Source organism: Cebus imitator, unplaced genomic scaffold (assembly GCF_001604975.1).
Source record: "Cebus imitator isolate Cc_AM_T3 unplaced genomic scaffold, Cebus_imitator-1.0 Scaffold25, whole genome shotgun sequence".
Taxonomy (NCBI): Eukaryota; Metazoa; Chordata; class Mammalia; order Primates; family Cebidae; genus Cebus; species Cebus imitator.
This window is the reverse complement of record NW_016107340.1, coordinates 7,855,671-7,881,694: the sequence shown is the minus strand read 5'-3', so window position 1 is coordinate 7,881,694 and position 26,024 is coordinate 7,855,671. Positions and strand designations below refer to the sequence as shown.

The 26,024-nt window shown below is 39.3% G+C and overlaps 1 protein-coding gene and 1 long non-coding RNA gene across 2 annotated transcripts in view; one reads left to right on the top strand and one right to left on the bottom strand.

Moving 5' to 3' along the window:
- CMAS (cytidine monophosphate N-acetylneuraminic acid synthetase) overlaps positions 1-2,096 on the bottom strand; it is an 18,771-nt gene extending 16,675 nt beyond the window's left edge. The window contains exon 1 of the mRNA XM_017522969.2: positions 1,703-2,096. Within this exon, the coding sequence (XP_017378458.1) occupies positions 1,703-1,962 (260 nt within the window). The 5' untranslated portion in view covers positions 1,963-2,096. The remainder of the gene's footprint in view (positions 1-1,702) is intronic.
- The window catches only part of LOC119470252, a 74,592-nt gene continuing 50,622 nt past the window's right edge, over positions 2,055-26,024 (top strand). The window contains exon 1 of the long non-coding RNA XR_005199142.1: positions 2,055-2,241. This is a non-coding gene — a long non-coding RNA (uncharacterized LOC119470252). The remainder of the gene's footprint in view (positions 2,242-26,024) is intronic.

Sequence of the window (26,024 nt, the reverse complement as noted above, 5' to 3'; positions counted from 1 at the left end):
TTAAAAACATTTATCATCACTGATACAACACATATTAATGTCCTTGTATACTGCATGTCTTTCCTTATTATAAAGTAAACTCTATGAGACTAAGGGTTGTCTCTACTGCTACTACACCTGGTTTGGTACATACAACACTGCCTGTTACAGAGTAGGTAGGCAGTAAGTGGGGTGATTGAATGAATCATTTTTTTGTCCTTGAATCTGACTGTACCTGAAATAAGCCTTCCCCTCTCTTGTTAAGCTAGTTTGAAAGGGGTTTCCTGACATATACAACCTAAAGACTTGTAAATGGTATTGATAGTTTTGTTCTCAATTTACTGTAAATATGATTTTGATCTCTAGTTCATTTCAAAAAATGCTACCTTACTTTGTTACTGTTGCCTGGATGCATCTACTTCTCAGTCCTTTTTAGTTTGTACCCTTTCTAAGAAGGTAAAAATATCCCACAGTCTGTGAGCTTCATAAAGACAAAAACTGTGTCCCAATCGTCTTGGTATTCCCTTGGACATGTATAGCAGAAATTAGGGTTCCATAAATATCTACTGAATTGAACAAAATCCCCAGATCTTTCCCCATTTCTCCTTTACACATTTCCTATTGCACTAGTGTTATCTTCTCAGTGCTGGCTCATATTTGCCTTGCTCCACCCAGGACTTCCTTTGGGTTGAAATATCAAGAAAATCAGTACATTTATAATTTTTTGGCATCTCTCTTTTTTAAACAAGACTGGTTAAATGAAAATCATTTACCCATATATTCATAAGAGTATGCAATTATAGGTTCCATAAAAAAAAATGACTTCAAATATAGTCTTCTCTTTAAAAACCAAAACATCAAAAGGTTAGCATAAATTAATTTTCACGATAACGACACATTCAAATGTAATTAGGTTGAAGCTATATGTGTAGTTTCATTCTTGGCACAGAATTTTATCTCCTTTCTTTTATGAATGACATCAGCTTGTAACTTCTGACCAATTTGGCAATGTATCTAAATGATGTGTAATTAAAACTGTCATTAGGGCAGGCAAGGTTCCAAAGGTATGATTAAATGATTTGTAAGTATTAATATATCATAAACAACCAGTTGTATGCCTTCCCACTGGGTCTCACGTATTTATAAATGTAGGGAGCTTTCTAGATTTTGCTGACTCACAGGCAGATAGCTAGAATGTTTTTCAAAGGTTAGGAAAAAATCTTCAAGCTGAGCTGGAAATTCAGCTCTGACACCCCAACACTCAACTCCATTCATGAACCTTATGCCTCTCTAATCGATCAGCACCAAGCAGTTACCAGAGGCTGAGCAACAGGGGAGCCTCAATGGCCCTCGTCCAAAGGAGTTCACATATTATCACAGACGTTGCAGGGGGGTGGCCTCCTTTACTTTTCCTCGTAAGGTCAACCGGGAGGAGGGGACGGTTGGGGAGGTGTAATCTCACCTTTTTCGGATGATTCTCAAGGGCGGGGACAGGAACTGTCCCAGGTTATGACCACTGGCAGCTACAGAACAAGGAAGGAACTAGAGCCCTTCCTCCTAGGCTCTCAGCCCGGCCCCAGGCACCCCGGATCTTGCACGTCCCTGGCAAGAGCCATGAGCCCCTTCCAGGAGCGGTGGCCCTGGGGGCCCAGCTCCTCCAGGAGCCCGACTCCCTCTCCCGACCCCCGCCCAGGCCGCGCCGCCCACTCTCGCACATGCGCACCTCTGGAAGGCCCCTGAGTCCAGGGCCGCACGCAGGACCCAGCCAATGAGCGGGACCCCCGCCAGGTGCTTAATGTTCTTCAGGGGGATGCCTTTGCTGCCTCCCCGGGCCAGAATTAGGGCTGCCAGGTGCGGGGGCTTCTCCACACCTCGGCCCTGTCCGCCGCGAGAGTTGCGCTGCAGCTTCGGCGGCCGGCCCCGGGACGGCCGCCCCCGCGGGTTGGAGACGGAGGTGGCGGCCCCCTTCTCCACCGAGTCCATCTTCCTCCCACGCCTTCTCCCCAGCTTCTCCACATCCGGGAGCTAGTCCCTCGCTACCTCGGCTCGGCGCCGCCCGATCCCCGCCTGGCAGCTGGCGCGCGCGGCCGTCCCTCGCTCCGCCCACAACCCGCCCCTCGCGAGGCTCGCTGGGAATTGTAGTCCGTGACCGCCGCCTCTGGGGCCAGTAGGCCAAGTAGGCTCTGATGAGGTGACCCCAAAACTAAGTCAAGCAGTGGGAGTCCAGAGATGTTTGGAGGAAGTGCGGCTTTTGGGGTGCTGGTAAGTCTCTGGAGATTTCTAAAATAAAAAAAATAGAGTACTGAACTTCCTCACTTTAGAATTGTGGTGGGTTTCCTGTTGCTTACCTTGATGTAGCCTAACACGAATCCATTTTATGTTAAAAAAATGTATATTTTAAAAATGCACCTTTTAAAAATGCTCCTGGATCATTTTTTCCAAGAGATTACTGACCAGCTCGTTCACATATCCTACATGCGCCTTAAACTCGCCGTTTTAAAAACTCAATTTTTCATATGCGCTCAAACTGCTTTTATCTCTGCACTTTGATCAACATCACCATTCCCTGGGAGCAGGAACTTGGAAGTCAGCTTTATTGCTCACCTCTACTGTAGCGGACACTTGGCTCTTGGGTTTTGTTTTGTTGTCTGCTAAAAATGTTTTCCTTTTAGGAATTGATGCCTCTGTCACCCGGTGAGGCTTTCCCTCACATTCTCTGCACTGTAATAGTGAGTGTGTGACCCAAGCTGGTCCATCTAAGCACCTCATCTTCCTGAACACACCTGTGGTCTAGGGACACGCATATGACCAAGCAAAGCCCACTGGAGTCCTTTCTAGAGACTCTTGGAAAGAAAGGATCTTTCTTGTGCTGACTTTTTGGGTGCTAAGGACCTTGTTAACCTGAAGCCTCAGGGAAAGGGTAGGGTAGGGTGGCAGGGGGACTTTGCCGTTATGAAATGGGCTGGGGGAACTGATGTTCACCCCGAAGAAGCAGGACAAAGACATGTTAAAGAGAAAGAGCTCCAAAGGCATCATTTAAATTCTTTCTTTCCTTCTTTCTTTCTCTCTTTCTTTCTCTTTCTCTTTCTTTCTTTCTCTTTCTTTCTTTCTTTCTTTCTTTCTTTCTTTCTTTCTTTCTCTTTTTCTTTCTTTCTTTCTTTCTCTCTCTCTTTCTTCCTTTCTTCCTTTCTTTCCTTTCTTTCTTCTTTTTTTCTTTTTGAGATAGATTCTCACTCTGTTGCCTAGGAGGCTGGAGTGCAGTGGGGCAATCTCGGCTCACTGCAACCCTCTGCTGCCCACGCTCAAGCATCCTGAGTAGCTGGGATTACAGATGTGCGCCACCACAACCAGACAACTTCTGTATTTTTAGTAGAGACGGGGGTTTCACCATGTTGGCCAGGCTGGTCTGAAACTCTTGACCTCAAGTGATCTGCCCACTTCCGCCTCCCAAGGTGTTAGGTTTATAGGCATGAGCCACCGCAGCCAACCGTTTAAACCCTGATCCAGCCAAGAGGCTCAAAGACATACACCCACACACACCTCTCTTTAAAAAAAGAAAAAAGAAATAAAAAGTCGACTTTAAAGCAGGCATCTCTGACCTAGCATGTATTTTGTCTTTCAGCATGTTTGCAAGCCTGTATTTGGAAATAGTGTCTTTTGCATTTGTGAGATGGAGGCTGATACAAACAGGAGGAATAGACTGTGGTGTATTGTCTTGCCTTCTAGAAGGTAAAAGGATTTTCTCAGGTCCTGGCCATTTTTGAGGGGAGAGAAGAAGTCTTTGATGTTTTGGGTCTTAGGAGAGGTACTGGATACTTCACATCTCTTAGTCTGTGAATTAACTGATGGCCCAGCCCTTCCTGTAACTGGTGCTGGGAGAAGGTGCTTGTGCAGACACAGAGAAGGGAAGCTATGAACAGACGTTAATGCCATGCCTGGGCAAGGGGCAGGCTCTATGATACATTCCAGCACCTTGCCCCCATACACTGGCTCTTTGAGTAGTGCCTTTGCAGTTGCTGTGCTTCAGAGACACCAGTACTGAGCTTTTGGTAATCATGTGAGGACCCCTACTTCACCACAATAACAATCTTACTTCCTATTAATGATTTAGTTGCCACCCTCCACGGTAATTCCCCACAGGCCCATAAATCCTGGTGGGCCACAGACACCTGAGTGTTTTGACTCCTGGGGCACATTGGTGTCCTCCAAGCTGAGAACAGAGCAGGTGGCACCACTGTTACTTATCAAATGAGGTAACGGTGATTTACATAAATTCCAAAAGACTGAACTCTTCAAGGAGAGGGACTGTTCCTTCTTTGTAATCTTCTCATCCAGAACAAGGCATGGGTCACAGTACTGCTCAGTAAACATTGGTGAACTGCGTCTCATATTGTTTTTTCAGCCTATGCCCACACATGCTTTCTTTAATATAGTTGCAAACTTGTGATAATAAAGCATTTTGTATCCTTTGTATGGTTACAGCACAATTATTTTTAGACATGACAATTGGCTAATATCAATCTTGGGAGAAGGAGACAAAGGAAGAGAGAGGGGTGGTGCTGGTAAAAGTGGAAGATGATGCGTCTAGTTCAGTATATCGCACATAGAAATTTGATGAATTTTTAAAAATGAAATTAGAGTATACTCATTTGTGATATTTTTATTTAGACCAAAGAGAGAATGATTGTTCAAGGAAGAGGAAGAGGATAGGTTATGTTGTCTTTTCCTTTGGATTACTTTTGAGGAATAAAATAAACTACTCTCAAAGCAAATATTCAGTCATCTTTCCTTTAAAGATCAGTATGAAGTGTCGCTGCTAAAGAAGAATTCATTCATCTTTATTGTGAAAGAATATATTCTTATATTACCTCTTGTTTTATGATTTTGTAAGTGAATAAACTCTGTACACAGAGTTTCACTTATTCATTTGCTCACATTTACTGCATTCCAAGAGCCAGGCTCTGTGCTATACATTAGAAATAACCAAACCAAGAGGCAAAAGGCAGCGAGCTTAGGATTATGACAGGGAGACAGGTATGTCCCAGTAGAGTGTGGTTTGTGCTGTGAAAGAGTGTACATGAGGTAGGCAAGCACAGAGGGAGGTATTTTGGCTAGGGTAAGATTTTTCTTGGCTGAGATGACTCTTGAAAGACTGTTAAAGTATAAAAAAGACCTCAGTTGAGGAAATGGCATTGTCCAAGGTGTAGAGAAATAAAACTGCATGATGATTTGGGAAACTTGAGGTGGGTCACTATGATCGAAGCAGAAGATACTGGTTGGTTAGTGGCAAAAGATGAAAATAGAGAGGAAGGTGTGGGGCAGATTACAGCACATAAAGACCTTATGTGTTCAGCTTTGTTAAGGATGTTATGGATAGGAGGGATATAACTTGATTCATGCCATGTTTTTAACAAATTGTTATTGCATGACAATTGTGTCAGACACTTTTCTGAGCACTGAAAATATACTGAGGTGATGAAAAGTGCTCAAATTCTGGATATATCTTAAAAGTATAGTTAATAGGATTTTCTGACAGACTAGGTGAAAGGCGTGAGAGAAAGAGGAAAAATGGTATGACAACAGGATCTTTGGCTTGACTGTTGGCAGGAGGGAGTCGCTGTTAACTGAAATGGAAAAGATAAGAAGGACTAAGTTTTGGAGGCAAAATTATGAATTCTGTTTTATAAATGCCATGTATGAAACATCTATTCAATATCCAAAGGGAAATAAATTCAAAGTGGACTATTGAATTTGTTAGCTTAAAGTTCATAGGAGGGGTCTAGGATATAAATATAGCTTTGGGGTCATCAGCATATAGGTACTATTTTCAGCCACAGGACTAGATGATAATGAGAGGTGGTGGTAGATAGGAAAGAGAAGAAACTAGATGAGATCAGCTAAGATTTAAAAGTGAATGGAAGAGAAAGCAAGTCCGAAGACTGTGCCTTGGGGCTTTCTAACACTTAGAGCTTAAGAAAATGAGAAGACGCAAAAGAGACTGAGACAGAATGCAAAACAGAAGCCAATATGGTAGCCTGAAATCTATGTGAATAAAAGTGTCGGAAGGAGGGAACAGTGCTCAGTTATATCAAATGCTGTGATTGTCACTGTGAAATTTATCAATACCAAAATGAAGTTGCTTATGTCTAACCCTGAGATAATAGAGCCAGGAGGCCATGAGGGAGGGGCACTCATGCACTATGCTTCCACCAAAAAAATACCACAGGACATTTTTTCAAAGTGCAGTTTGCTACATGAGTCACACAAGGAGAGCTAGCAGCACAGGGACAGCTAGCCAAACAAGGACAGCTAGCTGATTACACAAGAATGCTTGCCTGACTATCTCACTAATAAACAGATGTCAATTCCTGCCATAAGTCTCTGTAACCAATGTTTTTTGTTTCGAAACAACTTGTAGATACTTCTTTCTCTCTTTTGTCTTTAGAACTTTACCCTTACTACAACCTTGGATGTGCCTATGATCCACGATAAGGTACATGTCCTGACTTGTAATTCTTCCCTAATCCCAAATTAGCTTTCTTTTGACACTCGTTTAATCCTTCGACTTATATCCCTATTCTCCTTTTTCTTTACAACAAAACTCTTTAGTTGTCTATAATCATGATCTCCACATTCTCTCCTCCTATTCCTCCTCTCATTCCTTCCTTAATCCCTTCTAATCAGGGTTTTTTTGGTTTTTTGTTTTTGTTTTGCCAACACAAAACCAGTGGACTTGCTTTTCTTAAGATCAACAGTGAGTCCACATTCTTAAACACAGCACATGACAATATATTCTTTCTCTTACAGGATGTCAACCTAAAAAGGAACAATATATTCTTCCTCTTACATGTCGTCAATCTAAAAAGGAAGAATATATTGTCATGTGTTATTGTATTTAGGAATGTGGACTCATTGTGGATCTTAAGAATAGTAAGTTCACTAGTTTTATGGTGGATAAAGGCGGAAATAGAAGGAGGGAATGAGAAGAGAGAATGTGAAGATCATGAGTACAGACAACTAAAGAGTTTTGGTGAAAAGAAAAAAGAGGAAAGGGACAGTAGTGGAAGGATTAAATGCGTGTCAAAGAGTTTTTTTTTTTTTTAAGAGGTGGGAAATAATACTAGCTTTGTGTGTTGATAAAAGTAATCCAGTAGAGAGGAGAAAATTAATGATACAGAGAAGAGAGAGAAGAACTGCTGTAGCAATTTCCTTGATTAGATCATAGGGGATATAATCTAATTCTAGGTTGAAAGACTGGTTTTGGCTATAACAGAAAAGGTGAACCTTTTGTTCATGAAGCTATGGAACTGAGCCCTCAAAACTGATTTAAGATCACCAAAACCAGGAAAGACTCTGCCTAGCAATCTTGGAAAAAGAATGCTTCCAGAACAATACCCTGCAATATGATGAATGAAAAATGCTCACTACTTTGATAATGTTAATGGAGAATGTTCATTTTCTAGAGATATCTAAACATATTCAGTTTACTTTTATGGAAAACTTATATGGCATTCACACTGCTCAGTGTTTACAAGCATTATCCCATTTTATCCCTGCAGCAACTCTGAACAACTCAACATCATCCTCAATTACAGATAAGAAAACAGAGTCTCATTTAGAGATGTTTAACTCCTATTCAAATCCTCAGAGCTGGCAAGTGGTCAAGATAAGATTATTATTATTATTTTTTGAGACAGAGTTTCACTCTTGTTGCCCAGGATGGAGTACAATGGCATGGTCTCTGCTCACTGCCACATCCACCTCCTGGGTTCAAGTCATTCTCCTGCCACGTCCTCCCAAGTAGCTGAGATTACAGGTACCCACTACCATACCTGGCTAGTTTTTGCATTTTTGGTAGAGATGGGCTTTCATTTGAATGTAGTCTTAAGCTCCAGAAGCAGTATTCGAACTCCTTATGCTATGAAAACAAGCTTGAATGATTTAGTAAAGGTGAATTAGATGGGGAGAAAAAAAAAATAGAGGTATCTAGCATCTACCCAGACTCAGAATAGATATGATCTACTGAGAAATATCTTTATAACATGTTCTCTTCTTTTGGATAGATGGTGCCCATGGGCAAGATAGTAGATGAGATCTTAGGAGTGACAAGAAGAAGAGAGTTAGTACTGACAATATCAAATGTCCTCCCAGCTTACTTCCTGAAAAGGAGCTGATGGAGAACTCCACTGTTCACTACACACTTACTGTAGAGGCATTAACGCTGGAGTAGGGTTGGAAGGAACTGTTCCAATTGGAACCACCAAGATGTAAAGACAAAAGTGTAGCCCCTTATCAAAGGATGAAGAGGGTGGGTCATATTACCAGATCTTTGTCCCCAGAGGTCTTGAGAAGACAGCTGTTAGCCCCAAGTCACACAGAAACATATCAACAGGAGCCAGCCCCGTTGCTGAAGGAACCCATGTTGGGGAAAGGTTGCCCTAGACAGAGGTGGGTTATCTATAGGGAATGTTACAAAGTTGCCCCATGTCCTGCCCACTTGTGCTGCTGCTTCTCAGTATGGGAATAGGACTGGATAGCATTGCTCTTTTCAAGCGAGTAGGAATCTGTGACCCCGGGAAGAGGCCAGAAATGCCAGATTTTCCTAGTTAACATATTGTCCATTTCTCCAACTCCCATGATGTGACGAGTGCATGCATTGTGCTCAATGGCCTGTGTGTTCAGATCTTTCCTTGACCACTTATGAGTGGACTGACTTTGGGAAAATTACTTATCCTCTATGAGTCTAAGTTTTCTCGTCTGTCTCATAGATAGGGTAATGATAATGACCACATCATAAGGTTGTTTTGAGGACTAAGTGACAATGCATAAAAAGGATTTAGCACAGTGAATAGCATATAATAAGAGTCCAACAAATGGAGTTATTAAGATATTTGTATGTCAACAAAGTTTAGTTTCTAAGCAGATGGAAAATATCATGTTTTACAAGAAGATAACTGAAGTGCTTGGTTTTCTTAAAGCATAATACCAAGAGAGGCTCTGCGTAGAAGAGGTGGAGGGCATGGCCTGGATAAGCTAGAATTAGGGCGTTTTAAGATGTTTGTTGTGTTCTTGCTGAGCTTTGCTATAAACACCTTCTATGCCTTCCTGTTTCAACTGGAATCAGCTATCCACATAGGCTCTGTCTGGATTAGGGTCAGGGTTAGGGGAGTGCAGTCCTCAGGGCTATGTCCAGCATGTGGAAGAGTATGTTAAAGGGACATAAAAAGCACAGAATACCAGATGTGAGTGGGATTGTGAATACTGCAAAAGCAAGAAGTCAGAACTAGTGATGAGCAGAAGTGCAAGCCTCCCAAGTGCTCTGAGAAACACGGACAGATAAGGGCTGTGCAATTATATGTAACGCAAGAGTTGGAGGATTTTTTTTTAATCTTGTAGCACAATTATACTTCAGTTGCAGCCACACCAGGCTCAAGGACTCTGAGGACTTATACATAGCTGATACTTAGGTTACGATTATTACTGGTTTGGTTCCAAACTTAATAACGTTAGTGAATGATTAGCAAAAATGGTGATGGTTCTTGAATTACTCAATTGTCTTTGTCTTCATGAAGGCATTTAGATTTTGCTAAAGGACAGTGCAATAGGCCGAATATTGTCTCCCCCAAAATCTCCAAATTGTAATCCTTAGAACCTGTGATGATGTTACCTTACATAGTAAAAGCGGCTTTGCAGAGACAATTAAATCAGGGATCTTGAGATGACAAGATGATCCTGTATTATTCAGGAGGAGACAGTGTACTCGGTGTAATCACAAAGGTCCTTATAATAGGGAGGCAGCAAGGCTAGAATCAAAGACCTTGTAAAAATGGAAGCAGGGTCAGGGAGGAGAGAAGATACTAGCTTTGAAGGCAGGGAAAGGGGCCATCAGCCAAAGAATGTAGGCAGCTTCTAAAACCTGGAAAAGGGGAGGAAATAAATCCCCCCTGGAGTTTCCAGAAGGAACTCAGGACTGTGGCTGCCTTGATTTGAGCCCGGTGGGCCGGTGTGAGCCCACTGCATGTTGTTATGGTTTGCCAGAGCAATAACCTGAGCACTTACAGGCTGTGGGTACAATTTTTGTTTGTTTTACAGGGTAAGATTAATGCACAAGCTCCTTTCTTTACTTTCTTTTACTTCCAAGTGTTTGGTCACTTGCACGTTGAACAGGACCTTCTTATCTATGAAGTTGTATCATTCTGTGTTACCTAGTAGGCTTGAAATGTGGAAGAGAAAAACACTGAAATTAACCTTGTTTCAAAGATGTAATTTCTTTCTCCTTTTGAGAAGGATGGAGACAGAATACAAAAGAATTTAACTGTTTTTCACTTTGAATGTTGTTAACAACAATGTATTCATCCAACTCTTCATCAAACAAACATTTTTTGAAGGCCTATTCAAAGCAAAACACATTTACTAAGTATTGTGATAGGTTACATAATTTTTTTTTGAAAACCCACAGCTCTGACTGTAAAGAACCTTAAGATTTCATGGACAAAAACAGATATGTAAATTATTAAATATGACATATGGGAAATAAAATAATATAAACTATCTTCAATCTTCATGCATTCAACTGTCAGACATTCTTTATTTTTATACTTGATACATTGCCACTTCCTTTCACTAACATTTATAATATTATTACACCAGGAAAATGTGTTTGAGCTTCCAAACAACTGACAGAAAATAAAATCTTGAAACATAGCCATTATAAATTCAGCATTCATATCTCTAGACATAAGAGAAATGATGTGTATCCGTAAAATTGATCTGAAATCATTAGAAAGTCCAGAAAATGAGAAAAATGGAGTATTTTACTTTGTTCTCTAAGTGACCAATGAAAAATGAAACAGAAACAAATAAATATATTGTAGTAGAATAATATTTTGAAATACTAATAATATTTGAAAAATAGTAATACATTCTCCTTATTACCTGGTTGTCCTCACTGTTTGGGCAGCAGATTTTGTTTTGTTTCCTAAGTTACGGTGATGAGATTTGAGATAACAGTCCTGTTTATTACATTCTCTTGTCACTGGTCTATGAGAGGCTACCCTCTAATTTTATTTTTTCCCTTTCATTCTTACTCTCTACTCACTTTCTCTTGACACTTAACAGACACTTACCCTATTACAGTTCATATATGTCTTTGGTTATACATGTATATGTGCATGTAGCTTTGGTTTGTATATTTTAAATGTACTATGTAATAAAAAAAAAAAAACCTTCTTTTATCACTTAAGTGTATCCAGAATATATACCAAGCTAATGATATAAAGAAGTGAACAAAAATACCAGATAACTTTGAAGATACCAAAAGCAGAAGAGACCAATGCCCTGTTCCTAAGTAGAGACTGGGGAAAAGGTAAGACTTGAGAGCTAATGTCGATTGCTTCCCTTCAGGGAAGCTTTCAAGCCTTACCATTTTTTTTTTTCAGGAAATTTTTTTAGTATACAGTTGACCCTTGAACAATGTTGGGGTTAGGAGCACTAACCCCCTGTGCAGTCAAAAATCTGTATGCAATTTTTGGCTCCCTGAAAACTTAACAGCCTGCTATTGACTGTAAGACTTACTGATAATGTAAACCATCCATTAACACTTTTTTATTTTTATTTTTATTTTTATTTTGAGATGGAGTCTTGCTCTGTTGCCCAGGCAGGAATGCAGTGGCACAATCTTGGCTCACTGCAACGTTGGCCTCCCAGGTTCAAGGGATTCTCTTACCACAGCCTCCTGAGTAGCTGGGACTACAGGTCTGTGCCACTATACCCGCCTAATTTTTTGCATTTTTAGTAGAGATGGGTTTCAACATGTTAGCCAGGATGGTCTTGATCTTCTGACCTTGTGATCCACCTGCCTTGGCGTCCCAAAGTGCTGGGATTAGAGGCATGAGCCATTATACCCGGCCATTAAGACTTATTTTGTATATTTCATGTGTTATGTAGTGTATTATTACAATAAAGTAAGCTAGAGAAAAGACAATGTTGTTAAGAAAATCATAAGAAAGAGAAAAATGTACTTACTGTTTATTAAGTGAAAGTGGATCATCGTACAGGTTTTTATCCTGATCATCTTCACATTGAGTGGACTGAGGAGGAGGAGGAAGAACAGTTGATCATCTGTTTCAGGGGTGGCAGCTGTAGAAGAATGTCTGCATATAAGTGGACGTCTCTGTTCAAACGTGTTGTTTCAGGGTCATCTGTCACCTCAAATGCATATTCTGTTCTATTATTGAAGTTTTATTTAACACGGGAATTTTGGTGATGGGTGTTGTCTGTCTTGGCCTTTTGTTAATTTCTATTACTTTTTTTCTAATTATTTGTAACTCTTCATTTTCGTTTAATTTTGTGAGCTCATTTTATTTTTGTCTTTGATGTCACTTGCTGTATTTTCTGTAGTACCTGTTTCCCCCTGTGCTTCTTCCACCTCAGATTTTTTCTGTAGTGATTCTATGTATCCCCCTCAATTCTGATTTCTCCCAGCTTTTATTTCATCTCATTCTACATTCTCACTAAATCTAATGCTGAGCTGCTGGATCTTTGCTCCTTATTCTTTTTTTTTTTTTTTTTTTTTCACAGAGGCAATTGCTACATTAAGATTTTCTCATTTATGTCAAACATCCAGTGAGAATTTTTATTTAATCCTTGGCAAAATTATTCTGCTGAGTGTTCCTAATTTGTCAGTTGATTTTCCTGTTTCTTCTCCCCTCACCCCATTCTTATTTTCCTTCTCCTTCTAGTATCTTTATGTGGGTTCTGAACAGACTTCCTTTTTATTATTTATCACTGAAACAAGTGCATTCCTCCAGATATCTGCAGGAATGTGTGGGTGTAAGGGAGGACCAAGGTCTTGTGTCAGAATAGCTGTCTAGGCAAGCTAAGGTTTGTTAGTTTCTTTAACAAGGCAAGGTCTCTCCTCAATTGCCACAGAGAAGGCCTGCTCCAACCAAAATGGGCCCTGTGTGTGGTTCCTCATGTGGCCTAGCCTGCACCTTTGGAAAACAAGCTGACTTCTTATATTTAGTGCATGCTTCTTCTTCCTACCATTGTGGACATAGATTTTTGCACCTTAGGGTGTAACCCTGTTTCATGAAATGTCCTTTTGTTCTGGCTCCTTCGGAGGTAAACAGCAGCAGCATATATTTTATTTCTCTACTTCCTTGTAAGAATTTGCTTGCTTGAACTTCGTTTCACCTATATTATTGTAAAATTTTAACTGACTTCTAGTCTTACCAAAAATAGCTTTAGTCTTTTATTCCTCTTTTTCCTCATTGCTTTTGGATAAGTTCCAGGAAAAATCAGAAATGCCAACTCTACACCTACACTACTATTTTGAAACAAATATCTCTTTCTTGAATTTGGACATTTCTTGCACTTGGTTTTTTTCCCCCTCTTCTTTCAATTTAAGCTCTTCTTGGTAGTTTCATTTGTGCCCACAGTTTCATCTAAATGAATAACGATTAAATCACCATTCTTTTCTTGCTTTTCTCCTATCGATTATTCTTTTTTGGCCTGTTGTCAGTTTCACATGGATATTCCCAGGAGACTTCCATTATTGTCAATCTCTATGTCAATGGTATCACAGGTTCTCCCAGCTGACCTGGCTGAAATGCCTGGACTCCTATTTGATCCCATTTTTCTGTTCATTGTATTTTCAAAATATCTCCTGCCTCGTCGTCTCCTTTTTATTTCTACTGATAACATCCTAGTCTGGACCCCACATCTGGATACCACCTATTATTCTTTGTTGTCTTATCTAATAGGCCACATATTGTACCACAGTTAACTTCCTTAAATATATCTGATCATGTTACTCCTTTCCTGCAAAACCTCTGTGGCTCACCAACACAAACAGAATAATCTGTTTAACCTTCCATAAACTGACATTCAAATTCTCTACTAACATAAAATTCTTGGTTGTTTTCTACTCTTCATTCATGGATTGCCATGAATTATTTTTTTATTTTTTGTTCTTTTTCTGATAGAACTATTTATTCATCCCCATTTACTGATGTCATGATTAGCTTCCAAAGATCTTCTTTTTAAAAACAGTTATTTTGATTTTTTTGATAAATTATAATTGCATATAAATATGGGCTACACAAGGATGTTATGACATATGTATACAATATGGAATGATTGAATCCAGCTAATTCAAGGTTCTGCTTAATGAGGACCTTTCAAAATACCCATTTGCAAATTACTCCTTTCCTTATTCCTTCCCTCCCTCCCTCCTTCCCTTCCTTCTTTCCTTCCCAGTGTCTCAGTCTGTTGCCCAGGCTGGAGTGCAGTGGTGTGATCTTGGCTCAGTGCAACCTTTGCATCCCGGGCTCAAGTGATTCTGTCACCTCAGCCTGTGGAGTCACTGGGGCCACAGGCATGCACCACCATGCCTGGCTAATTTTTTGCATTTTTAGTAGAGATAGGGGTCTCACCATGTTGCTCAGGCTGGTCTTGAACTCCTGAACTCAAGTAAGCAGCCCCCCTTGGCCTTTCAAAGGGCTAGGATTATAGGTGTGAGGCACTGGTCCTGGCCTCCTCCATTTACTTTTTTTAAACTTACGTGTTGGGCCGGGCGCGGTGGCTCAAGCCTGTAATCCCAGCACTTTGGGAGGCCGAGGCGGGTGGATCACGAGGTCAAGAGATCGAGACCATCCTGGTCAACATGGTGAAACCCCGTCTCTACTAAAAATACAAAAAATTAGCTGGGCATGGTGGCGCATGCCTGTAGTCCCAGCTACTCAGGAGGCTGAGGCAGGAGAATTGCTTGAACCCAGGAGGCGGAGGTTGCGGTGAGCCGAGATCACGCCATTGCACTCCAGCCTGGGTAACAAGAGCGAAACTCCGTCTCCCAAAAAAAAAAAAAAAACAAAAAAAACAAAAAAAACTTACGTGTTATACCCACCATTGCATGCCATGTATGTGTCAGCCTTCCTCATTACTTTTGGATTTCCTGAAGCATAGGAGCCATGTCTTTTTCAGCTTATATTAACCACATTACCCAACATAGGTTCTTGCAGAGTGATACAATTCTTTGATTTGAGTTTAAATAAGTTGAGCTAATATATATTTGTAATGTATTCTAGTGACTGTATTTGACTTTGAATACATATTAAAATATTTTGAATATATATCCAAAATGTATATCTAAAATATTCAAGTATATTATATATATAGTATAAATATATATATATATCAAATCATATGAAATTGTTTGATATATATGACCAATTTTATATATACATATAAAACAATATTTTATTGCTATTTTATAGTAGCTCTAATAAAATGAAAGAAATAAAAAGTATTTTTTAGAGCTGCTATAATAAAATGCCATAAACCAATTGGTTTTATACATTTTAGGGAAACATAAGACATCAATCAATACATGGTTTGATCTGAAAAGGCAGGATAACTGGAAGTGGGAGTTTCTCAGTGGATTCAAAGAGCAATTGGTTGAGAGTTTTATCTAAATACCTGGAATCAATAGAATTGAGTGTCTATGATTAGATAAGGGGTTGTGGAGACCAATTTTTTTTTATGCAAATGAAGACTCTAGGTAGCGCTTCAGAGAGAATAGATTGTGTTTCTTGTCAGACTTAAAAGGGAGCCAAACTCTTAAGTTAATTTTATCCTGTATCAGGGAAAAAGACCTCAGAAAGGAGGGTGATTCTTTTCAGATTTTAGATTTTCCTCAGATGAGACAGCTTTGCAGGAAATCAATAAAAAGATTTTGAAGGAACATGAACATTTAATTAAGTCATAGCAATATTTAATTTATAGTAATCCTGATATTTGAAAGCAACAAATCTGTATTTATTTTTTATTTTTTGAGACAGGGTCTTACTTATGTCACCCAGGCTAAAGTGCAATAGCATGATTACAGCTCACTGCAGCCTCGACCTCCCAGGTTGAGGTGATCTCCCCACCTCAGTCTCCTGAGCAGCTGGGACTACAGGCATGCACTCCTAGACCCTGCTAAATTTTTTTGTATTTTTGAAATGGAAGAGTTCCTTGATTCCCCTCTCAGGGCATGTAACAGGGGTGTGGCTCACCTGCTTCGTTGCCCCAAAGCTCAAATCCGTAGGGAGTAGGGGGAGCGTACAGATGGGCAGGTGCAGAGGTCAGGGCAAGCACTTCTGGGTTCTGGCCCCACAGCAGTACCTAGGAGTGGGTGTCTGCAATTCCCAAAGCCCAAGTAGGCGTGTATTACAAAGCTCTTTCTGATTTGCTGTCTGCAGCCTGTGTGTTAATCAGCTCAATGGACCCTCTGCCTTATTGCAAGGGCAGAGGGCCAATGTGACAGCCTTCTGTATCCCGAGCTCTTGCCTAGTGTCCCAAAAGAATTAAATCACATGTGGGCTTGAAGGATAAGTGCAAGGTTTTATTCAGTAGTGGAGGTGGCTCTCAGTGAGATGGATGGAAAGCCAGAAGCAGGGATGGAGTGGGAAGGTGGTCTTCCCTTGGAGTCAGGCAACTCAGCGGCTGGACTCTTCTCTGACCGACCCCAGCCGAACTCCTCTCTGCATCCAGATGTCCCTCCTCTTCTCTCTTTCTTGCTGCCATCATTCCGCTGTGGCTGGTCTTCTGGCCTGCTGGTCTCAATGTGATGTTCAGCCCATTGCATGTGTGCTCATTAAGGTCTTGGGTTTATATGGGCTCAGGATGGGGGTGCGTGGTGGGCCAGAATGGGCTTGGAAAATGCAACATTTGGGCATATAAACAGGAGTGCCTGTTCTCAGGTTCATGGGCACAGGCCCAAGGGTGGACCGCTTGCCAGAGACCCTGCCCTTCTCTACCCAGATCCCTTTATATATATATGTATGTATGTATGTATTTTGTAGAGATGGGGGTTTCACCAAGTTAACCAGGCTGGTTTTGAACTCCTGGGGTCAAGCAATCTGCCTGCCTTGGCCTCCAAAGTGTTGGAATTACAGGCATGAGTCACCATGCCTGGCCTTAATCTGTGTTTATTTAAAGACTTTTATAATTTTGATTTTACTAATGAAATATTTTTAAATATTTCATTGAATTTCATTTTATTATAAATAATAACATAACCAAGTAATTTAGCTTCATAATTCATTTTAAAATGCTTTTTTTCCTCCTTGCTGGCCTTGAAATGTACTTTGAAGCCCTTTATTTCCCTCCCTCCCACTGGGTACTTCTTTTATTGGTCTAGTTTATCTAATTATATACTTGCTTAGAAACTACAGGGGCTAATCTTGAAATAAACCCAGCACGGAGATCCGGCTGTGCCAGCTGTGAAATCCTTCCCATCTAGAGATTATCTCAGACGGATTCATATACAACACAGCTATTGTCAAAATTATACAAACCTGTACCAGAGTGACAATAACTCAAGATAGGCATTGGAACAAGACATGCAGATCCTGTACCCTGTGCTACTCTTGCATGCTTATTCACCAAGTTTCCCTTCTTAATTCCCTTACCCATTTCCAAATTGGATGGATACATTAATTTCCTTTATCGCAGTAATCATTTCACAATGTATACATATATCAAAGCATCATTTTGCACACTTTGAATATACACAATTTTTATTTGTCAATTGCACCTTAATAAAACTAGTTAAAAAGAGAGAACTTAAAACTCAGTCAGGTGTCATATTTTTACTTCATCACCTCAATAACAATTCAGTACTTTGTCCTGGTTCTTAACTTACCCAGCTTTGATAACCTGGCCGAGTCTCTTTCTCTTTTTTAAAAAAAAATTCAATAGCTTTACGGGTACAGTGGTTTCTGGCTACATAGATGAATTATATAGTGGTCAAGTCTGAGATTTTAGTGCACTAGTTGCCTGAGTAGTGTATATTGTACCTGATACACACTTTTTAAATCCTTCACCCACTTTCTCTTCTCCCCCTTTCTGAGTCTCCAGCGTCTGTTATACCATTCTGTATGCCTCTGCGTTCCCACTTATAAGTGAGAACAGAACATGATTTGGTTTTTCATTCCTGAGTTACTTCAGTTAGAATAATGGTCTCCAGTTCCTTCCAAGTTGCTGCAAATGACATTATTTCGTTCTTTTTATGGCTGACTAGTATTCCATGGTGTATATATACCATATTTTATTTATCCACTCATTGGCTAATAGGCACTTAGCTTGGTTCCACATCTTCGCTATTGTGAATTGTGCTGTGATGAATAGGTGCATATAGGTGTCTTTATTTTCCTTTTCCTTTGATAACTGCTGGATAAAATGATAGATCTACTTTTAGTTCTTTGAGAAATCTCCATTCTATTTTTTGTTAAAGAGGTTGTACTAATCTACATTCCTGCCAGTAGAGTATAAATGTTCATTTTTACCATATCACGCCAACAGCTATTGTTTTTTGACTTTTTAATAATGGCCATTCTAGCTGAAGTAAGGTGGCATCTCATTGTACTTTTAATTTGCATTTCCCTGATAATTAGTGATGTTGAACTTTTTTTATATGCCTCTTGGCCATTTGTATATCTCCTTTTGAGAAATGTCTATTCATATCATTTGGCCATTTTTTGATGGGATTTCTTTCCTTGCTAATTTGTTCAAGATCCTTGTAGATTCTAAATATTAGTTCTTTGTCAGATGTATAGTTTGCAAATATTTTCTTCCATTCTGTAGGTTGTCTGTATACTTTGATAATTGTTTCTTTTGCTGTGCAGAAGCTTTTTCATTTAATCAGATCCCATTTATTTTTACTTTTGTTGCATTTGCTTTTGGGGTCTTAGTCATAAATTCTTGTTCTAGGCCAATGTCCAGAAGAGTTTTCTTTTAGGTTTTCTCTAGAATTTTTATAACTTCAGGTCTTAGATCTAAATTTTTTCTCAATCTTGAGTTAATTTTTATATACGGTGATAGATAGGGATCCAGTTTCATTCTTCTACATGTGGCTATCCAGTTTTCCCAACACCATTTATTGAATGGGTTGTGCTTTCCCCAATTTATGTTTCTTATGCTTTGTCAAAGATCTGTTGGTTATAAGCTCTATTTCTGGATTCTCTTTTTCTGTTCCATTGGTTTGTGTTTCTACATTTATACCAGTATCATTCTGTTTTGGTTACTATAGTCTTATAGTATAATTTGTGGTTGGGTAATGTGATGCCTCCAGGTTTGTTCTTTTTGCTTAAGATTGCTTTGGCTATTTGGGCTCATTTTTGGTTCTATATGAATTTTAGGATTTTTTTTCTAACTCTGTGAAAAATAATTTTGATAATTTGATAGGAATTGCATTGAATCCATAGGTTGCTTTGGGCAGCATGGTCATTTTCCCAACATTGATCCTTCTAATCCATGAGCATGGTATGTATTTCCATTTGTTTGTGTTATCTGTGATTTCTTTTAGCAGTGTTTTGTAATTCTGCTTGTAAAGATCTTTTACCATCTTGGCTTAGTGTATTCCTAGGTATTCTGCTTTATTTTATTTTTGCAGCTACTGTAAAATGGGCTGAGTATTTTTTTTGATTCTCAGCTTGGTCATTGTTGATGTATAGCAGTGCTACTAATTTGTCTACATTGATTTTTGTAACCTGGGACTTTACTGAATCCCTTTATCAAATCTAGGAATATTTTGGGGGAGTCTTTAGGATTTTGTAGATATATGATCATATCATCAGCAAACATAGATAGTTTGACTTCCTCTTTTCCAATTCAGATGCCCTTTATTTCTTTCTCTTATCTGATTCCCTGGCTAGGACTTCCAGTAATATATTGAAAATAAGTGGTAAAAGTGGGCATCCTTGTCTTGTTTGAGTTTTTAGGGGGAATGCTTTCAACTTTGCCCCACTCAGTATGATGTTGGCATGGGTTTGTCATATATGCCTTTTATTACTTTGAGTTATTTTCCTTCTACTCCTAGTTTGTTGAGGATTTTTTTTTATCATAAAAGGATGCTAGATTTTATTGAATACTTTTTCTGCATCTATTTAAATGATTGTATGATTTTGTTTTCACTTCTGTTTATGTGATGAATCATATTTATTGAGTTGCATATGTTGAACCCTTCCTGCATTCCTGGGATGAAACTCACTTGATCAAGTTGTATTATCTTTTTCATGTGCTGTTGGATTCAGTTTGCTAGTATTTTGTTGAAGGTTTTGCATCCATGTTAATCAGGGATATTAGTCTGTTCTGTAGCTCTTTTTTTAATGTCCTTTCCTGGCTTTGGTATCAGAGTGAAACTGACTTCATAGAATGAGGTAGGGAGGATTCTCTTTTTCTCAGTCTTTTGGAATAGTTTCAGTAAGATCAGTACCAATTTTTCTTTGAATGTCTGGTAGAATTTGGCTGTGAATCTGTCTGGCCCTAGACTTTTTTGGTTGTTGTGACAATTTTTAAATACTGATTCAATCTCACTGCTTATTATTGGTCTGTTCAAGATTTTTTTTTCTTCCTGATTCAGGCTAGGAAGGTTGTATGTTTCCAGGAAATTATCCATTTCCTCTAGACTTTTTAGTTTGTATGCATAGAGGTATTCATAGTAGGCTTGAATGATACGTTGTATGTCTGTGGTATTGGTCATAATGTCTTCATTTTCACTTCTAATTGAACTTATTTGTATCTTCTCTCTTCTTTGCTTGGTAATCTAGCTAATGATCTATTAATTTTGCTTATCCTTTCAAATAATAAACTCTGTGTTTCATTAATCTTTTGTATTGTTTTCTGGTTTCAATTTCACCGAGTTCTGCTCTGACCTTAGTTATTTCTTTCCTTCTGCTAGCTCTGGGTTTTGGTTTGTTCTTGCTTTTCTAGTTTCTTGAGGTATGCTGTTAGGTTGTCAGTTTGCGATTTGGCAGACTTTTTGATGTAGGCATTTAGCACTATAAACTTTTCTTTTAGCATTTGCGTGAAAGTTTCCTCATATGTTTGCTGATATATAAAATAGCTGCTTGCTCTAAAATTATAATCTTCTGCAAGTTGATGAGGCATAGAGAAACATTATACTGCTTGAGAATGTTTATTCTGCCTGGCCTATTTAATTTTGGCTTACTTAGATCCATAATGATAAAATATAATATTTAATTAAACATACAAATGATTAATAATGCTGACAACCTTAAGTATTCATTATATAACAGAATGATTTGCATTTATTTTTAATATTTTTCAATGTGAATATATTTTAGTATCAAATCAATGTTTTTTAAAGCTTTAATGAGGTATATTTGATATACAAAAATTTACACCTATTTAATGTGTACATTTTGATGAGTGTGAATGTATGAATAAACCTGTGATATTATCACCACAACCAAGGTATTGAATATATCCATCACCTCCAAAAGTGTGTGTGTGTGTATATGTGTGTGTGTGTGTGTGTGTGTGTTGGTAAGAACACTTAGCCTGAGATCTATCCTCAACACATTTTAAAGTGCACAATACTGTATTGTTAACTATGGCACTATGTTGTACACAAGATCTCTGGGACTTATTCATCTAGCATGACTTAAACTTTATACCTATTAAAACTTTGTACTTTTATACCTATTTAACAATAATTTCCCATTTTCTCAGCACATTAGAGGGTAGAGGCGGGCAGATTGCTTGAAGTCAGGAGTTCAACAACAGCCTGGCTGTATTAGTCCATCTTTATGCTGCTGATAAAGACATACCTGAGACTGGGTAATTTACAAAGAAAAATAGGTTTAATGGACTCATAGTTCTACATAGCTGGGGAGGCCTCACAGTCATGGCAAAAGGCAAAAGGCACATCTAACATGGTGGCAGGCAAGAGAAAGAATGAAAGCCAAGTGAAAGAGGTTTCTCCTTATAAAATCATCATATCTCATGAGACTTATTCACTACCATGAGAACAGTATGGGGTAAACTGCCCCCATGATTCAATTATCCTCCCACCAGGTCCCTCCCATAACATGTAGGAATTATAGGCACTACAAGTGAAGAATATATTTGGGTGGGGACACAGCCAGATCACATAATTCCATCCCTGGCCCCTCCCAAATCTCATATCCTCACGTTTCAAAACTAATCATGCCTTTGCAACAATCCCCCAAAGTCTTAACTCATTTCAGTATTAACTCAAAGTTCATAGTCCAAAATCTCATCTTACACAAGGCAAGTCCCTTCCACCTATGAGCCTGTGAAATCAAAAACAAGTTAGTTACTTCCTAGGTACAATGGTAGTACAGGCATTGCATAAATACAGCTCTTCCAAATGGGAGAAACTGGCCAAAGCAAAGGGGCAACAGGCCCCATGTAAGTCTGAAATCCAGCAGAGCAGTCAAATCTTAAAGCTCCAAAATGATCCCCTTTGACTCCATGTCTTACATCTAGGTCACAGTGAGGCAAGAGGTGGGTTCCCATAGTCTTGGGCAGCTCCTTTTGTGGCTTTGCAGAATGCAACCTCCCTCCTGACTGCTTTCACAGACTGGCATTGAGTGTCTACTGCTTTTCCAGATGCACAGTACAAGCTGTTGGTGGATCTACCATACTGGGTTCTGGAGGACGGTGGCCCTCTTCTCAAAGCTCAACTAGGCAGTGTTCCAGTGGGGGGGGACTCTATGTGAGGGCACCCACCCCATATTACTCTTCTGTGCTCCCATATCAGAGGTTCTCCATGAGGGCCCCATTCCTGCAGCAAAATTGTGCGTGGACATCCAGGAATTTCCGTACATCCTCTGAAATCTAGGCAGTGGTTCCCAAACCCTAATTTTTGATTTCTGTGCAACTACAGGCTGAACACCACGTAGAAGCTGCCAAAGTTTGGGGCTTGCACCATCTGAAGCCATGGGCCAAGCTGTACCTTGGTTCCTTTTAGCCATTACTAGAGTGGCTAGGACGCAGGGCACTAAGTCCCTAGACTGCACACAGCAAAGGGACCCACAAAACCATTTTTTCCTCCAAGGCCTCCAGGCCTGTGATGAGAGGGGCTTCTGGAAAGGTCTGTGACATGCCCTGGAGACATTTTCCCCACTTTCTTGGTGATTAACACTTGGCTCCTCATTACTTATGCAGATTTCTGTAGCTGCAACATTAAATGCAGAACCTGTGTAGTGGTCCCATATCAATAAACTTGGTCTGGTCAAACTTTATGTTGTATTCAGGCCCTCAGTGGATTGGATGATACCCCCCACATCGCTGAGGGTGATCTTTACTCAGTCTGCTGATTCAGATTGTCCCAGAAGTATCCTTGCAGACACACAGAGATAATATCTTATGAGCTGTTTGAGCACCCCTTAGCCCCATCATGTTGACAAATGAAATTAATAATCATGCTACTATTTTGCCTTAATTTACTACCTACATTCTAAACTATTATCAGTTATTTGTAATAATCTTAATGAAAATTAAAAATCCTAACAAAAACTATTGCTTGAGTAGATGTTTATCTCCACTATAGAGGTGAATCAAGGGAGTATCTAGAGGAAGCATTTGTTCTGGGGTCATATTTTATATGTCTGGTACCTTAGTTGCCATGATTTTAATTCTAAAATCATTTTGAACCTTTTGAGTTATAGCACTAAGCATCTTTATGGTTCTTCTAATAGTCTGGACTGTTTCTCTGACTACCTACATTGTAACCTGCCAGTTTCTTTTGGGTTTTTGTTAAATTTAATCCATAGGCATATTATTTACAGAAAATTTATAAAGAAGCTTTCGCCAGAGATGACTATAGAACATCGTTATTGCATTATGCTCAATTTCTGAATTATATGACAGATTTTGTAATATTGTTTACTTTGCTAGGTAAACAAAATTTTGTACATGTTATTTTTACCTTTCTTGTCTCCTTTTGATTTGATCTTTCAATCACAAATACTCTTTTGTAGACTTCACACAGTGTTGGGGGTTATCTCCTATGAAGTTTCAAATGAACAAAGAATTTTTATCATAACTTTTACTTTCATGTAAAAGGTTATGAATTGAAGATGAAAGATAACTCAGTAACCTGGAAAATGATTTTATTTTATTTAAATGAGATCAGTTTGGAAGTGCTCAAAGAAGTAACCTTTTATTTTTTTTATTTTTTATTTTTTTTGAGACGGAGTTGCGCTCTCGTTACCCAGGCTGGAGTGCAATGGTGCGATCTCGGCTCACCGCAACCTCCGCCTCCTGGGTTCAGGCAATTCTCCTGCCTCAGCCTCCTGAGTAGCTGGGATTACAGGCACACGCCACCATGCCCAGCTGAATTTTTGTATTTTTAGTAGAGACGGGGTTTCACCATGTTGACCAGGATGGTCTCGATCTCTTGACCTTGTGATCTACCCGCCTCGGCCTCCCAAAGTGCTGGGATTACAGGCGTGAGCCACCGCGCCCAGCCTTAACCTTTTAAATTTATAGTGATCCCTTAGTAAATGCAATAGAATAGCTTATAGATGGAAACATTTTACTAAATAAAATACAAATATATAATTTTATAAATATATGTGACTGTATATATATATATATATATATATGGGTGTGTGTATACAGTTTTGAAATGAGTGTACGTATTTACATTCCAGGCTGTGTGATGACCATAGGCGGTAAACAAGTCCATTTGATTTGAGTAATGTGCTTATAGGCAGATGAATTAAAACTTTCCAAGGTTCAATCAAATCAACATTGATTAAGCTCACGTTATGTAGAAGACACTGGCACGAATAAGAGACAGCCTCTGTCCTAAAGGAATTATACAAACAGACTTAACAGAAGATAAGTGGGGAAACATATGCACCAAAAGACGAATAATAGTTAGGCTGTTTAAAGGGAGAAACAAATTATGTCGAGTTTGGAGGATCAGAAAAGACTTCAAGGAGTACATGGCCTTTTGAAATGAGCCCTACAAAGGCATGGGAATTTTAAGGAACTGAGGAAAGCACATTGATGGGATAGGACAGGAAAACTTATGCTATCAGATACTGCAGGTGTTTTTACTTCTCTCTCATCACTACCTTTTCTCTCTCAGGCCCTCTTCCCTAAGGGCCTCTTTTTCTTTGCATATTAATATGACACAAGTGAATTTGAGAGTTCACTTTTCTCTTTAACACAATGGAGTATTATTATGAGCCCAAGAATAACTGGTTAAAATAAAATGAAAATCTACTGAGACCTTCTTCATATATACTTTTGGTCTTTGTTTTCTCCTTGCCATTTCTATTCCTGTGATTCACACTTCGTTTCCGGCATCAAAGTTTGCTCATCCAGAGCCTGCATGTGGCAGGAATTCAGTAAATATTTGCTGAATGACTAAACAAATGGAAGAATAGAGGTGAGGTAGGAACTGAGGAAAGCATAAAGATTGTTTGTTTGTTTGTTTTGAGACATGTCTCCCTCTGTCTCCCAGGCTGGAGTGTTGTGGCGTGATCTTAGCTCATTGCAACCTCCGCTTCCTGGGTTCAAGTGATTTTCCTGCCTCAGCTTCCCAAGTAGCTGGGATTACAGGCATGCATCACCATGCCTGGCTGACTTTTCTGTTTTTTGTAGACAGGGTTTCACCATATTGGCCACACTGGTCTTGAACTTCTGACCTCAAGCGATCCGTCTGCCGCAGTCTCCCAAAGTGTTGGGACTACAGGCCTTTGCCACAGGCTGCATAAAGATATTTCCACTTACAATTCTTTCATTTTATTTTACTAACCTCATATATTTAATGTTTACCAGTTATTCTGTAAACTTATTGTAGAATAATTAGAATGTTGACAGGTAAAATGAAGCTTAACTTTGTTGCAGGTGCAGAGCACTTAAAACCCAGAAAATAAAACAGCAAAACAATGACCTTCTATTATAAAACACAAAGATTGGTATCCTTCCAGAGTTTAAAAATTAAAGTCATCAAACAAAATATCTTTGTGTAACTTTAAAGGGAATTTTTAAAAGGGAGCATAAGGTGAGAAAATGTTGAATATAAAAAATTTTTAAAGCTTCTTAATGGCTGGGCGCGGTGGCTCACGCCTGTAATCCCAGCACTTTGGGAGGCCGAGGCGGGTAGATCACAAGGTCAAGAGATCGAGACCATCCTGGTCAACATGGTGAAACCCCGTCTCTACTAAAAATACAAAAAAAAATTCAGCTGGGCATGGTGGCGTGTGCCTGTAATCCCA